This window comes from Capsaspora owczarzaki (assembly GCF_000151315.2).
Source record: "Capsaspora owczarzaki ATCC 30864 unplaced genomic scaffold supercont2.9, whole genome shotgun sequence".
Classification (NCBI taxonomy): domain Eukaryota; class Filasterea; order Ministeriida; family Capsasporidae; genus Capsaspora; species Capsaspora owczarzaki.
In genome coordinates, this window is record NW_011887300.1 from 932,835 (window position 1) to 945,677 (window position 12,843).

The window sequence follows — 12,843 nt, forward strand, 5'->3', positions numbered from 1 at the left end:
GCTCTCGAGCTCGAGCAGCATTGCGCGCAGCTGGTCGCGCTCGTCCACGATCGCATTGTAGCTATTCATGTGCAGTGCGAGCAGTTCCGCGCGCATGGATTCCTGCTGGAGATTCTTCCTGAGTGCTTGGATGATCTTGTTGCTACTACTTGTGTGATGGTGCTGATGCTGCGGCTGCGGATGCTCCACAGTAGTAGGAGTTGAGCCAGCGCCAGAGTGGGACGACATTGGCGTGTCCATCCGCGCATCGTCAAAGCGAGTGATGGCGTCCACACTGGATGGTCCAGCTCCAGCTCCAGTTCCAGCTCCAGTTCCAGCTCCAGCTCCAGCTCCAGTTCCAGCTCCAGTCGATGGCGGCGGCGGCGGGAGGAGGCTCAGCGGGACTGAATTGGCATAGGAAGTCGTATTGTACTGCGACTGGTACTGCAGCTCATGCCCTTGCCCTTGTTCATGGTCATGATCATGATCATAGCTGTGCTCTTGATGGTGCTGATGCTGATGCTGATGCTGATGGTGCGATGGCGGTTGCTGCTGATCTGCCCTGCTGCTGCTGCTGGCTGGAACAAGTCAAACCCAGTCATCGCCCCAGCCATCGCCCCGCCGCCAAAGCCCCCAAATGCATACGGAGCACCACTCGAAGCAGATCCAAAGTAGCTGCCGAGCGACGGCGCGTGGGAAGGCGACAACGCTGACGGCTTGCTGGAGGAAGAGGATGAAGACGCCCACATTTGTCAGAGTCGAGTCTGAGAAAGTAAGCAAAAGTAAATAAGAAGAAAAACACAAAAGGTAAGACTGAGGAAGTTCGCGTTCGTCTCGTCTCAGACTCTTTGACTTTGGGCTGGAATTTCAGTCATTTTGTTCAACTTTCGTGTTAAACACTTTTAAATCGTTCTTATTTATACGCGTTTGCTCATCAACATGTCTGCGAACAAGTACAAAACACCAGCCTTCGTGACGTCCTCTGATGATGATGAAGCTGGTCTCGCTGCTGCTGCTGCTGCAGACGCTGATCCAGACCGCCACGCGCTGCCGACGGGGAAGCCACCCAAGGAGGATCTCCGCTCAACCGTACCGCTCTCTTGTTTGCTGAGCCTGCCCTTGGTCGATGAGAACTGAAATGGGGGGGGGGGAATCAAAAGCGCGGGAAAACACAAGATTGCGCGCCAAAAACGCTCACTTCTGCTCTTGTTTGGCTTGCAATCAGGCGGCTGCGGGTGCAGGTGCTGCTGGGACTGGCTTCAAGACGTCCGATGGCATTGCATTCAATGTGAGCGTGTTTGTGTTGCGCGGCTTGGGACTTGGGGGACTTGGGGGACGAGACCTTACCAATCCCAATGCAATCCCACTCAAATCTCTCTTGCAACAGCTTATTCCCAATGGAAAGCGTCGCATCACAGTCCGCCGGTTTTCGGGTAAAAAGTACGTCGACATCCGCGAGTTTTACGACGACGATTCCGGCGAGCTCAAGCCAGGCAAGAAGGGTACGGAAAAAAAAAACACCTCAGAGAAGTCTGAGACGTTTCGGACGTGCGTTTTTCGCGCTTTCCACGCCTGCTCATTCCAATGATCGCTTGTTTCGTTGGTGCAGGCATCATGCTCAACGAGGAGCAGTTTACAGCATTGCTTGGCATGGCGGACAACATCCGGAACGCATTGCAAAAGATTTGAATCGGTTTCACTTTGTTTGAATGGTTTCAAAAGGTGTTTCTGGTCTGTGCTATCCTGTATCATACACAACGATTTTTCATCAAAAAAAAAAACAAAGCGAAGCAATCTCAAAACAAACAAACAGTGGTGGTGGTGGTGGTGGTAATCAATCGGTTTTCATGGGCATCGTGCGAGGCTGCGCGAATAAACTTTGACTGGTTGCTGGTGAGCCGTGCGACGAGACTCGCGCGATATTATGCACGAGATCGACTGCAGCTGTTGGAGAATCAAACGACACGTCAAGGCCGCGGTCTCTGAGCAGTCTGTTGGTCGTGCAAAAGTACCGAAAAGCAGCGGCGGGCAAATGAGAAACGTCAAGGACAGACAGCAATGCAAACACACAACCACTACTTACGCGCTGATCTGAAGAGTCAACAGTTGAGACTCTGATGACAATCGCTGCTGCGCATCTTTGCAAACATTCAAGGCCTCCTGCACAAGCCGAGCAGTCAGTCACTCTGTTACGGCATTGTTCCTCGAACAAACAAACGAACGAGCAAGCACCAACCACCTCACCTTCTCACGCTCTAGCTGAGCTCGGAGCTCGAGAAGCTCGCCCGGTGAGCCAAGCGACGCAATCATCTTGAATGCTTTGAGATAGGTGTGCTGCACAAGCGTTGCCAACGCGCCAGCCGCCTGAAAGCTATAGGCCGCATCGGAAGTGTTGGGGTCGGAGAGCTGCTCAATGTACTGCATCAAATCCCGGTCTTGTTCAAAGTTGGACACGGGCGGCGCTTCGTCAGACAGCGGGCAGTACAGCGCCATCGCCTCAAGCATCTCGTCGGTGAGATCTTCCACATTTGCATTCAGCGTGTCCTCAAACCCGAGAGGAACAAAGTCGGGCAAACGAGGAGCTGCACGCAGCACTGGTGATGTTGGCACTGCACGAGAAAAGTCGTCGCTACGGTGGTCGTCCTCGCGTTGTAGTTGAGCTTGTCGTTCCTGGCGCTGCCGCTGACGGCGACGATGCCGACTCCGACTGTCGTGTCGGGAAGATGGCGGAGAGGCCGTTTGAGGCGATGGCGACGGAGCAAAGTTCGGCAGAGGGCTCACGTTCATCGAAATGGATTTTCGCGATGGTCGTTGGCCACGTGAGCCACTGCTTGGATAGGATGGGGAGCTCGGGCGAGTGGGCCGAGGGGATGACGTGCTCGAACCGGGTGTGGAACGCGACGGCTGGCGGTGGCGCCGGCCACCGGAAAAGAATGGCGAAAGGTTGAGGGATTTCACCCCGGTATGCCCGTAATCCGCGACCACAATGTCATCGTCGTCGGTTTCGGGGCTCGAGGTACTGTCATCCTGGAGCTCCTGCTGGTCCTCCGAATCGACATCGTACCTTCCCGAGCGTCGGCGCGACGTTTCCCCGCGCGAACGCGTTGAGCGCGACGTGGCTCCGGCAGAGGCGCTTTGCTTTTGCAAAAACCGCCACAAGCGCGTATAATCAACCCGGTGGACAAAGAATGGAACAGACTTGTTGGTCCAGGACACGCCTTGCCCACCATAACGAATGCACCGGACTCGCATGACGCTTTCGAGCGAGCCGACGTTGCGCGATGTGAGCTTGACCTTTTCCAACGGTGCAAACGCCGAAGACGACACAATCTTGGCCCCGTGCTCGAGCAGCTCTTCAAACCGCTGGCGAAGGGAGAGATTGAGTTGGGGATCGAACACGTAGTTGTTGACGAAAATGATGGTGGCGCCTTTGATGCGTGGCCGCACTTCGTCCTCGAGAAAGTCGCCATGGGCCAGTTCAAAGGGCCCGCTCGTTCGGCCTCACCAGCGGAGGCGATGCTGAAACTCTTCGCCCATGTCGTTGGCGTACTTTGCGCAAATGTCGCGCTTTTCGATGCCGTAGGTGCGGCACCCCGTCTGGAGCGCCACCTGCAGCACAGCCTGGCCGACTCCAGAGCCGAGATCAATGAAAATGTCGTCCTTGGTGATGGGCACCTTCTCGACGAGGCAGTGAATCATTTCAAAGTTGACTTCGCCGTACACTTCCGCCGAGAAGCCCTTGTAGCCGTTCAGTGTCCGCGGATCGGTGATGACTCTGTTGTAGACCTGTGTCATGATGTGCGACACGAGATCGAACGGCAACCGCGAGTAGCTGGCCGTGGCGGGCGTTGACTGCGACGCTGTCGACGAGGATGGGTTCATGGGACCGTCCGGCTCCAGCTGCCGCTCCCGCTCGAGGCGAGCATGTCGGATTGGCTTGAGCCGTTCTACCTCTGCATTGAATGTGTCTAGGAGCCTTGTCATTGCGGCCAAATCGGTGCGCTTGACCGTGTTCACGGTATACGTGTAATCCGGCATCCCTTCCGGCTGAAAGTCCCTCGCGACGAGTCTACCGAGTATTCACCATTGGAACAATGCTTACAGGAGTGAGACAAAAACTTGCCAATTGTTTGACACGACACTGTATCCCTTTGAGTGTGCGTACCGGATTGTATTGAGCAGGTCGGTTGCTGGGTCAAACTCGTCGATCGGCCGCAGCGGCCACTTGTAGACTTCTGGCTCGATGCCCTAACAACAGCACACACACGCAGCGCAGTAGTAGTGGGATGAGGATGGGGGGGGGTTAGGGTTGGGGTTCGCTCAATGACGCTTCCATACAAATGTCAACTCTGCCCTCTCTCTCCGCCTGGTCTCTCCATTGCACAATGCACACGCTTGTACCATGCACGGGCTGCTGACGCGGAGCTCAATGTCGGGTGCTGCTGCTGCGCTGGCGTGCATTGCGAGCAGCTTTGCAATGGCTGCTGCTTGTCCTGCATTGTCGCCGTTGCTGCTGTCTGCACTCATCTGCCTGTTCACACAAGAAAAACGAGGACTAGAGACTCCTGTCTAATAAATAAATAAATAAATAATCTGCTCAGACTTTTGCTCAGAAGTCACTCCTCGTTTTTGGTTTCGTGAAAATGGAGGACGACGACGTGTTTGCGTTCGAGTCGTCGCACGTTGAGCGGCCACCGACGCACCGTCACAATAGCAGCAATGGCAGCAATGGCATTGCAAATCCAAGCCATGCACCGGTGCTGCGAGCTGGAGCTGGAGCTGGTTCAGGAGCTGCGTTGGCTGGAGCTGCATTGGGATTGGCACGTCGCGGCTCTGGCGTCGGTCTCATCCCAACGCCACCGACTCCAACAACGGCGACTGCTGCTGCTGCTGCTGCTGCTTCTGTTCATACTACTGCCACTGCTGCTGCTGCTGCCACTGCTACTAGTGCGACGACTGTGCCGTATGAGCGACTGGGCATGACTGCGCCGCCATATGGACTGCTGCACGCGCACCATTCGCATGGACCACTCGCAGCACATCAACAGCCACCGCCGCTGTCGTCGTCGTCGTCGTCGTCAGGATTGCTACTGCATGCATCACCATCATCATCATCACCATCGTCGTCGTCGTTGGGTGCAGCGGGAGTCCATGCGGCGGCGGCACTGCTGCCCGATCCCAATGCAGCGCCAGCAATTGGCACTGGCATTGGCGCGCTGGGCCGAGCATCGAGGCACTCGCCGCAGTCCCCGCAGCGCCCGACACAGCCGCCGTCGTCGCCACAGAGGCAGCACATTCCAGTGCACGACTCGACGGGACTGCGCGGCGGCGGCAGCGGAGGGCAGCAGAGCGGCAGTCGTCCCGCTGCGTCACCACATGGCGCTGCTGGAGCACATGTGGATGCAGTGCACGACCACCGCGACCACCACCACCACCACCACCACTACAAGGCAATACAAGGACACGGGCCTCAACATGGCGCTGACTACTACGGGAGTGACAGCCACGAGGACGGGCGCGGAGCGGCGGCCAACGAGCGCGGCGGCGCGGAACAACCGAGTCACGCCGAACCATGGACGCTGGCTGGAGATGGCGCGCGGCAGCAGCAGCAGCCAATCAAGAAGCGGAGGCACAGGCACCGGCGCGGAAGCAGCAGTGGAAGCATTGGCCGATTGACGCTCGCTCAGAACGAGGGCGACGAGGGCGCGGGTGTGGCAGACGTAGAAGAGCTCGACGACGAGTTTGTTCTGAGCAACTCGGGATTGCAGGGAAATTGGACCACTGCTGCTGCTGCTGCTGCTGCTGCTGCTGCTGCTGCTGCTGCTGCGGCTACAACACCTGCAACTGCTGCAATCTTCCACTTTGACAAGCCGTCGAGTCCAACTCGTGCGCACGCCAATGAAGGATTGCTTGGCGCCCGTCCACCACCCATTGCCACTCCTGCACTCCCTCTGTCTCACGCGGCAGCAACGTCCTCCAGCATTCATGCAGCAGCTGGCAACACAACGGCGGCATTGTCAACATCGCCACCGCCAACCACAACGCAGCACAATCCGCACGGTCCTCCACCTTCTCCAGGTGCTGTTTCATCGTCGTCAGGAGGCTCGCGACAACGTCATCGTAGCCGATCCAATCCGGCCAAGGTCGCCAACGCTGGCGGTGCTGCAGGCGCGAATGCGTGCGAGGTCAAGAACACTGTCATTGTCGTCAAAAACTTGCCATTCTCCCTCAATCCCGAGGACATGAAGCTCTGCTTGACGGCATCTCGGGTCAAGGAGGCAGCTGCCTTGTCGTCGCTGGGGCTGTCGACGCTTCCCGAGGCGGATGATCCGGTGTTTTTGCCTTCCTCGGAAGACAATGGCGTCTCGCTGCTTGCCACAGTCAAAGGCCCTCTGTTGGACAGCCTGCCGCCTTTTCTTGATGTCGAACTCTGCTATGACGCCAATGGACATTCCCGCGGCGTTGCGTTTGTCACGTACGCCAACTTGGACGACTCCGAGCGCGCTCATGGCATCATTGGTAGCGGTGTGGAGGTTGGCGGGCGTCGTCTGTTGGTCGAGTACAAGCGACAGCAGCCACCATCTGCCCCCAACTCGACCAACTCCTCCAAGGAGGTCACAACCGCAGCTGCAGTTGTCACTGTTACGCTTGCCAACTTTTCCATTCAAGCAACCCACCACCAGCAGCATCCGCACCTCCCCCACCATCACCACCACCACCACCAGCAGCAGCACCATCATCATTTCTCGGGACCATCACTTGTTCAATCAGAGCTGCACCACTCTTCAACGGATGCGCTCGACGCCGTCCATGCCGCTGCTGACGACGAGGCCCGCCTGCTGCACACGCAGCTCAAGTCCTTCAAGTACAACGACACAATGACCGTCATGGAATTTCCAGCGCACTTTTCGGCGCATCAGCGCAAACTGGTGCACATGATGGCCGAGCGCTTGGACCTCAACCACGCATCCGAGGGCGACGGCCACATTCGCACCATCAAGGTCTGGAAGAAGATTGCCCCCAAACCATCGATTCTCGCGACGCTTCCTGATGCACCCACCGAGACGACTGCAGAGCTCGACACAACCGTGTTTCGCCCACGCTCTCAAACGCTGGACGGACATCATTCGGGCCGATCGAGTTCCAGCAGCTCGAGCCACCCGCGAGGCGGCGGTGCCCACCACCAGCACCAGCGAGGCACCACTCCATCGCCGCCATTGTCCAACCAAAGCTCTCCAACCGCGCCAGAGCGCTCCATGCCGGCCGGATCGCGCTCGAGCGCCTCTTCCATTCCGCTGATGCAGTTGCCCTCCTCTCACCGGCGCCAGCGGCCTTCTGTTGATTATTCCGCCTCACTGTCGCTCTCTGGCTCCATGGGCCAGCTGCACTCCGGCTCGTCGGGCGTTGGTTTGATTGGAGACGTGCCGGTGACTGGAGGGCTCACGCGTCGATCCTTCCAACGGAGCAACGATTCTCTCTCTGGCTCTCTGTCGTCCTCGTCGTACCTGGGTCTGTCCGCTCTTGCTCCGCCCAGCCAGTCTCTGGTGCCCACTCCCTACTCGTCTTCGCCCTCAAACGCAACATCCCCGTCGCTGCTCACCTCTGCCAGCCTGCCGTTTACTGCCCTCTCGCCCGGTCGATCTGCTTCCAACATTGAAGCTGTTGTGGCGTCGACCGACGGCAGCAACAGCAGCGGCTCTACGACCGGCAGTGGTGGAGTCAGCGCTCGCCAACCGCGCGGTCCTGACGGCACGAAAGGGTTTGCCTTTCCACGCTCAGGGGAGCCCACTCCGCAAGATTTTGTTGACGCTCTGCTCTCTTCGGTGGCTCGTGAGCATGGCCAGCAGCAGTACCAGCAGCAACAGCACCAGCATCACCAGCGACACGGCGCAGCAGCCATCGGTCTCGCCACGCATCGAGCCCTGCTTCGCGATCCAGTCGTTGCCCCTGCCCCTGTTTCCCGCTTGCCTCCGTCATCGCATGCAAACACTGTCGCCCGACAACAGCTGCAAGACCTCGCACAACAGGCGCTCTTGGTGACGCCTCCGCATCCGTCGTCGACTGGCACTGGCACGGCCATGGCCGGATCCTCGCTGCCCGCCGCATCCTTCATGTACTCGTCCATGCCTGTGAGAATTCCATCGTCGAGAGCTGCGGCGCGTAGTGACAAAGGCGAGCGGAATTCAAGCGTGAGCGGCAGTGCCAGCGGTCTTGCGACGCCGTTCACCTCGCTTGCGTCCTCCGAGGTTGGCAGTTTCAAGCTCAACCCTCACGCAAGCTCGTTTGATCTTGAAGGGGCGGCTCCAGGTTCGCAGCCTTATTCGCGGAGGTGATTGATTTATTGTTAGCTTCTTTTTTTTTCTTGGTTTTGTTTTGTTTCTTGGATTTTGACTGGTTTTTTTTAATTTCTCGTTTCTGTTGTGCTTGGATGTGTTCTTCCTCGTTGACACTAATTTATTCATTGAGCATTTTCTCTCACACGGCTGTCGTCTTTTGAAATTGTGGATTTTGAATCGTTCTGGTCATTTTACGGAATGAGTCACGGAGGCACGTTGCGTAGGGATGACGCACCATGCACAAAGCAAAAAAAAAAAAAAAAGCTTCAATCACTCAATCCCACTCGCTGTCGTCGGCGCTCGCGCCGGCCTTGTCCTTGGTGCTGAGGTTGGCCTCGGTCTGCTTGCCCTTGGTCATCAGCTTGTCAGTCCAAGACTGGCCGACCGGCTGATCGCCGCTGTAGTTTGCGATTTGCGAGGTGGCCGTGTCCAGGCGTGCGATGGTTTCTGAAGTAAAAACGGGAACGAGGGTGAGAACTGGAGCAAAAATCTGATGCAGTGCAGCCTGGCTCAAAACCAGATGTGCTTCACTTGAACGAACAATCCCCAAATGATACCCGTCGTCAACAGACTGGTCTTCTTTACCGATGAACGGCGACTCGCCGCGAGTCTTGAGACGCACGCCGTCGCCCTTGTAGAACTCAAACTTTTTCAGGACGTCTTCCTCGCCCCAGAACTCGAGCGTTTTTCCAGACGTCGCGTGTCCCGGTCGTGCGAGCTTGGACACGGTTGGTGCAACCATACGATGCAGCTGATCGACCGAAACAGCATCGGCATCCGAGTCCTTGAGCTCTGACAGCCCGAACAACATCGAATCGAAAATCAGACCAAAACCCCAAGCGAGAAAAAGTTCTCGATCGAGCTTCTTCTGCATGACACCATGGTATTCAGATTCCTTGTCAATCACTTACTGTACGAGCTGTTGAGGTAGCCCGTGTTGACCTTGGTCGTCTTGCCCTGGTTGGCTTCAATTTCCTTGCCCTTCTCGTCGTACTGCCTGCGGAAGGCGCTCACGTAATCGCAATGCAGGATGATGAATCGGTGCTAAGAATCATTTGCAAACCCGATCCAATGTCATGAGTGAGTGAGTGAGTGAGTGAGTGAGGTCGTATACATCTCAAATTTCCAGCAAGAACTGTGTTGTACCTTTGCACCGCTCGCGTCCGTGATTGTGTGGCGCGTGCGTTCTGCAAAGCGACCCTCGAACAGCACTCCGACGCCACTGCGCAGTGTCCCCAACCCCAGGAGTGGTTCGACAAACCCATGCCAGGATCACGTATGAAGCAAAATTTGAGTGCCTCCATTCAATTCTCAATGCAGAACAGTCTCACTTCTGTGTGACTTTTTGACTCGGATGGGGGTACTCTACCTGCCGCCGATGGAGAGCGATCCGGCGTAGTTGGACGCAGTGCTGGGCGTGGACTGGAGCGCCCTGTCGTCGTACAGCATGTGCTCGCGGGACATTGTGAGATTGTAGTAATGGAGCTGAACTTGGTGAACTGTGAACTGAGCTTGTCTTCCAAACGAAACTAACTATGGATGTGAATGGAGTGTTGCGTTATAATAAGGTGATGGTTGTTTGATTGACTGACTGATTGATTGATTGATGATCGAGGAAGCTGCCACGAAAAGACAGGAAGGACGCTGAGATTGGAATTGGAGATGGAAGTATGGATGGAGACGTTGTGCTGCCTTTCAAAAAAACAAAGCTCTGACGTGTCCACTTGATCAACCAACTTGGCGTTGCACGAGACCAGACCGGGGTGGCTGGCTCAGTTTGCACCGAGGATCACCAGCTTGGCGTTCTCGTTTCTCTCGCCTCCATCATCCTCGATCGTCTTGCGCCTGTGTTTTGTTTTTGGATGTGGTGATGATGAGAAGAGGTGTGTTGTTGATTTGTGTTTTGAGAGATTCTATAGATTGATTTGGACATGTACTTGTAGTTTCCGACTTGTGAATTAAAATGTCGATTGAATTTTTGTACTGTATTCGACTTTCTGATTTCTTCACAATAGTTGCGCATAACAACAAGCAACAAACAATAACAACAGCAACAAACAAACAATACCACAACAACAAACAAACAACAACAACGTGCTGAAAAATGACGAGCGAAAAAGAACAAGTAGACTAACCCTCATTCGTACATGACACTAGACCACCAGTACCACATTTCCCGCTTGTCATCAAGGATCCAACGAAACAAGGATGCTACCAAACGATGGACGGTCATCGGCAGCGTCGTCAAGACACTCCATCGCAAGTGTGAGAAGCTCGCTGATGCTCCGGAGCTCTGCCTCGCTTGGTTTGAGGGCCGAGTCCAGCATCTCAATGAATTTCTGGGTTTTCACAGCCTTGCGCATATCAGTTTTCAGTCTGGGCCCGGGCTTGGCGGCGGTCGCGAGCTCGAGCAGAATCATGCCAAAAGCATAAACGTCCGTCTTGATGGTCATTCTACCCTCGGCAAAGAACTCGGGGCACATGTAAGCAGCTGTGCCTTGAACGTTTTGAGTACGCAGGTAGCTCTTATCATCGAGGTGTTTGGCAGCACGGACGAAAATCAGCCACTTTTGCGTTAAAGTACGCGTCCAAAAGCACATTGTCCGTCTTGAGGTCGAGGTGGAACAGAACATGGTCAGGAAAGGCTGTCTGGACGTAGTGCATGCCACGGGCAACATCAGCCGCGATGCGATGGCGCTGAGACCAAGTCAGCGGAGGAGTGTTGTTTTTGCGATTCAAACGATCGCGGACCGATCCGTTGGGCATGAATTCGTAAACCAGGCATCGCTCGTCGCCTTCTTCTGCATACGACAGAATGGCAATAATGTTTGCGTGGCGGAATTTGGACAAAGAGTCCAGTTCCGACTTGAATTCGACCGTGCCCTGCTTGGATTCGGCGGACAGCTTTTTGATGGCAACACGAGGGCCAGGCAAACTGGCACCGTACACGCGACCAAATGCTCCTTCGCCGAGCAGAGAATCAGCGGCAAAGTTGTTCGTGGCGGAGACGAGAGTTGCGAGAGGAATTTGCGCGATGGGTCCGTCAAAATTCGAAAAAGATCCACCAGCGGCTTGGTTGCGTTCAAGTACATCGATCTGATCAAGAGCTGACTTCAGTTCACGATTCTTGGCAGCAAGCTCTTGATCTTTGGCAGCAAGCGCCTGATCTCTAGTAGCAAGCTCCTGCTTGTTGGTTGCGAGCTCCTGGTCTTTGGCAGCAAGATCGGATCGAAGCTGTTGCAGCGTCTTATCTTTGGCAGTGAGATCGGAGCGCAATTGCTGAATTTCAGCTGCAAGATTGACAGCAGGTTGGGGCTTAGGGTGTGCTGCTGCTCGTGCAGCAATCTGCGCCAGTTCGGCAGGCACCGTAACACGCTGCTGCTGGTCAAGGCCTCTGTTTGGAAGCCCAAGTTCGCCAAAAGCAGGTGAGTGGCGTGTTGTTCATGCAAGAATCCAATAAACAAGCAGGCTTACTCTAATGTACACTTGGTATTGCCCGTTTGCATGAGTGCGTTGATTCCCGTTTTGGTCAGGAAATTCTCGTTCAAACTGTGGTTGTTGTCAATTACATCGTCAGATTGGAGCATGAGTCTAACGGCCGTCAGAGCACCTTGAAGCGATCGATATTTACTAAAACGTTTTCAGCGTCGTGTTCACTTTGAGTGCCTCAGCAAATGCTCGTGCTCCAATGTCACCAATCTGATTACCTCTCAGACTGTCCGTCCCTCCATCAGTGAGCACTCTTCTGAATCAACCACTCACATACACCAATGAAGTGAGATGCTTTACTTGAGCGTAGTGAGCGTCTTGTTCACTTTGAGTGCCTCAGCAAATGCTCGTGCTCCAATGTCACCAATCTGATTACCTCTCAGACTGTCCGTCCCTCCATCAGTGAGCACTCTTCTGAATCGCCCACTCCCACGCATCAATCAAAGTGGAATGGCTTACCCGAGCTCAGTCAGTCTCGTGTTCACTTTGAGTGCCTCAGCAATCGCCATCGCACCAGCAGCATCAATTTGATTGTGGGACAGACTGTCCGTTCCCAAGCAGTCATTCTCGTCAGCACTCAAAACTGTGTTCCAAATCAACTCGGGCCTTTCTCTTACAGGAGCCTTCCACTCGCGTTCTTGATTTGATCATGCAACTCGCGCTGTCTCTGATTCATATTCAGATACGACAGCATTTTGGGAAATCAGGACAGCGAACGACGACTGTCCCCCTCCTCACCCAAAACAGAAAGTATGCGGTACAAGTACGCAAAAAGTATGATCGAAATTGAATACACGTTCATCACAACTCCCAACAGAATCGGGGTGTGTAACACGGTCAGAGCAAAAGCAAAACGAGCGAGCAATTTCAAACTCGCATGCACTCAAAGTCACTTGGTGAAACTCGCAGATTGGCACTTTTCTTTGAGTATCGTCATCTTCGTCAACCAATCAAGTGGAAACGCCAGCGGTGGCCATGGTGCTATTCAGAACGCATTCGCCGCTCGACCGACCTCGAACGGCCAACCCGTTCTCCACGA

The 12,843-nt window shown here is 55.1% G+C and overlaps 5 protein-coding genes across 5 annotated transcripts; 2 read left to right on the top strand and 3 right to left on the bottom strand.

The window, feature by feature from the left end:
* Positions 1-863: 863 nt before the first annotated feature.
* On the top strand, positions 864-1,748 carry CAOG_05673 (hypothetical protein). Its single transcript, XM_004346296.2, has 4 exons — positions 864-1,068; positions 1,205-1,267; positions 1,367-1,481; positions 1,589-1,748. Exons 1-4 carry the CDS (start codon positions 919-921, stop codon positions 1,666-1,668), a joined length of 408 nt encoding a protein of 135 aa, XP_004346346.1. The 5' UTR covers positions 864-918; the 3' UTR covers positions 1,669-1,748.
* On the bottom strand, positions 1,709-4,523 carry CAOG_05674 (hypothetical protein). Its single transcript, XM_004346297.2, has 6 exons — positions 4,381-4,523; positions 4,145-4,227; positions 3,530-4,048; positions 2,224-3,469; positions 2,063-2,139; positions 1,709-1,970 (listed from the first exon to the last, which is right to left on the bottom strand). Exons 1-6 carry the CDS (start codon positions 4,504-4,506, stop codon positions 1,814-1,816), a joined length of 2,208 nt encoding a protein of 735 aa, XP_004346347.2. The 5' UTR covers positions 4,507-4,523; the 3' UTR covers positions 1,709-1,813.
* An 80-nt stretch (positions 4,524-4,603) lies between these two features.
* Positions 4,604-8,446, top strand: CAOG_05675 (hypothetical protein). Its single transcript, XM_004346298.2, has one exon. The coding sequence runs from the start codon at positions 4,623-4,625 to the stop codon at positions 8,310-8,312; it is 3,690 nt and encodes a 1,229-aa protein (XP_004346348.1). The 5' UTR covers positions 4,604-4,622; the 3' UTR covers positions 8,313-8,446.
* CAOG_05676 (hypothetical protein) lies at positions 8,374-9,853 on the bottom strand. The gene is made up of 5 exons (XM_004346299.2): positions 9,685-9,853; positions 9,462-9,537; positions 9,227-9,359; positions 8,901-9,107; positions 8,374-8,762 (listed from the first exon to the last, which is right to left on the bottom strand). The coding sequence occupies exons 1-5, from the start codon at positions 9,777-9,779 to the stop codon at positions 8,590-8,592; spliced, it is 684 nt and encodes a 227-aa protein (XP_004346349.1). The 5' UTR covers positions 9,780-9,853; the 3' UTR covers positions 8,374-8,589.
* A 428-nt stretch (positions 9,854-10,281) lies between these two features.
* On the bottom strand, positions 10,282-12,480 carry CAOG_05677 (hypothetical protein; the record flags this gene model as incomplete). The annotated part of the gene is made up of 7 exons (XM_004346300.2): positions 10,282-10,806; positions 10,871-11,709; positions 11,790-11,864; positions 11,947-12,030; positions 12,105-12,188; positions 12,264-12,347; positions 12,422-12,480. 7 exons carry the CDS (start codon positions 12,478-12,480, stop codon positions 10,502-10,504), a joined length of 1,530 nt encoding a protein of 509 aa, XP_004346350.2. The 3' UTR covers positions 10,282-10,501.
* Between the last annotated feature and the right edge of the window lie 363 nt (positions 12,481-12,843).

Excerpts from the sequence above, each read along its gene's own strand:
- CAOG_05673 (XM_004346296.2), top strand. The coding sequence starts at position 919 with ATGTCTGCGAACAAGTACAAAACACCAGCCTTCGTGACGTCCTCTGAT. Across the intron at positions 1,069-1,204 it reads AGGAGGATCTCCGCTCAACC|GCGGCTGCGGGTGCAGGTGC; the intron begins GTACCGCTCTCT and ends GCTTGCAATCAG. Across the intron at positions 1,482-1,588 it reads GCTCAAGCCAGGCAAGAAGG|GCATCATGCTCAACGAGGAG; the intron begins GTACGGAAAAAA and ends TCGTTGGTGCAG.
- CAOG_05674 (XM_004346297.2), bottom strand. The coding sequence starts at position 4,506 with ATGAGTGCAGACAGCAGCAACGGCGACAATGCAGGACAAGCAGCAGCC. Across the intron at positions 2,140-2,223 it reads CTCAGCTAGAGCGTGAGAAG|GAGGCCTTGAATGTTTGCAA; the intron begins GTGAGGTGGTTG and ends CGGCTTGTGCAG. Across the intron at positions 1,971-2,062 it reads TTGACTCTTCAGATCAGCGC|ACTGCTCAGAGACCGCGGCC; the intron begins GTAAGTAGTGGT and ends CACGACCAACAG.
- CAOG_05675 (XM_004346298.2), top strand. The coding sequence starts at position 4,623 with ATGGAGGACGACGACGTGTTTGCGTTCGAGTCGTCGCACGTTGAGCGG.
- CAOG_05676 (XM_004346299.2), bottom strand. The coding sequence starts at position 9,779 with ATGTCCCGCGAGCACATGCTGTACGACGACAGGGCGCTCCAGTCCACG. Across the intron at positions 9,360-9,461 it reads CGGACGCGAGCGGTGCAAAG|CACCGATTCATCATCCTGCA; the intron begins GTACAACACAGT and ends AATGATTCTTAG. Across the intron at positions 9,108-9,226 it reads CTACCTCAACAGCTCGTACA|AGCTCAAGGACTCGGATGCC; the intron begins GTAAGTGATTGA and ends TCGGGCTGTCAG.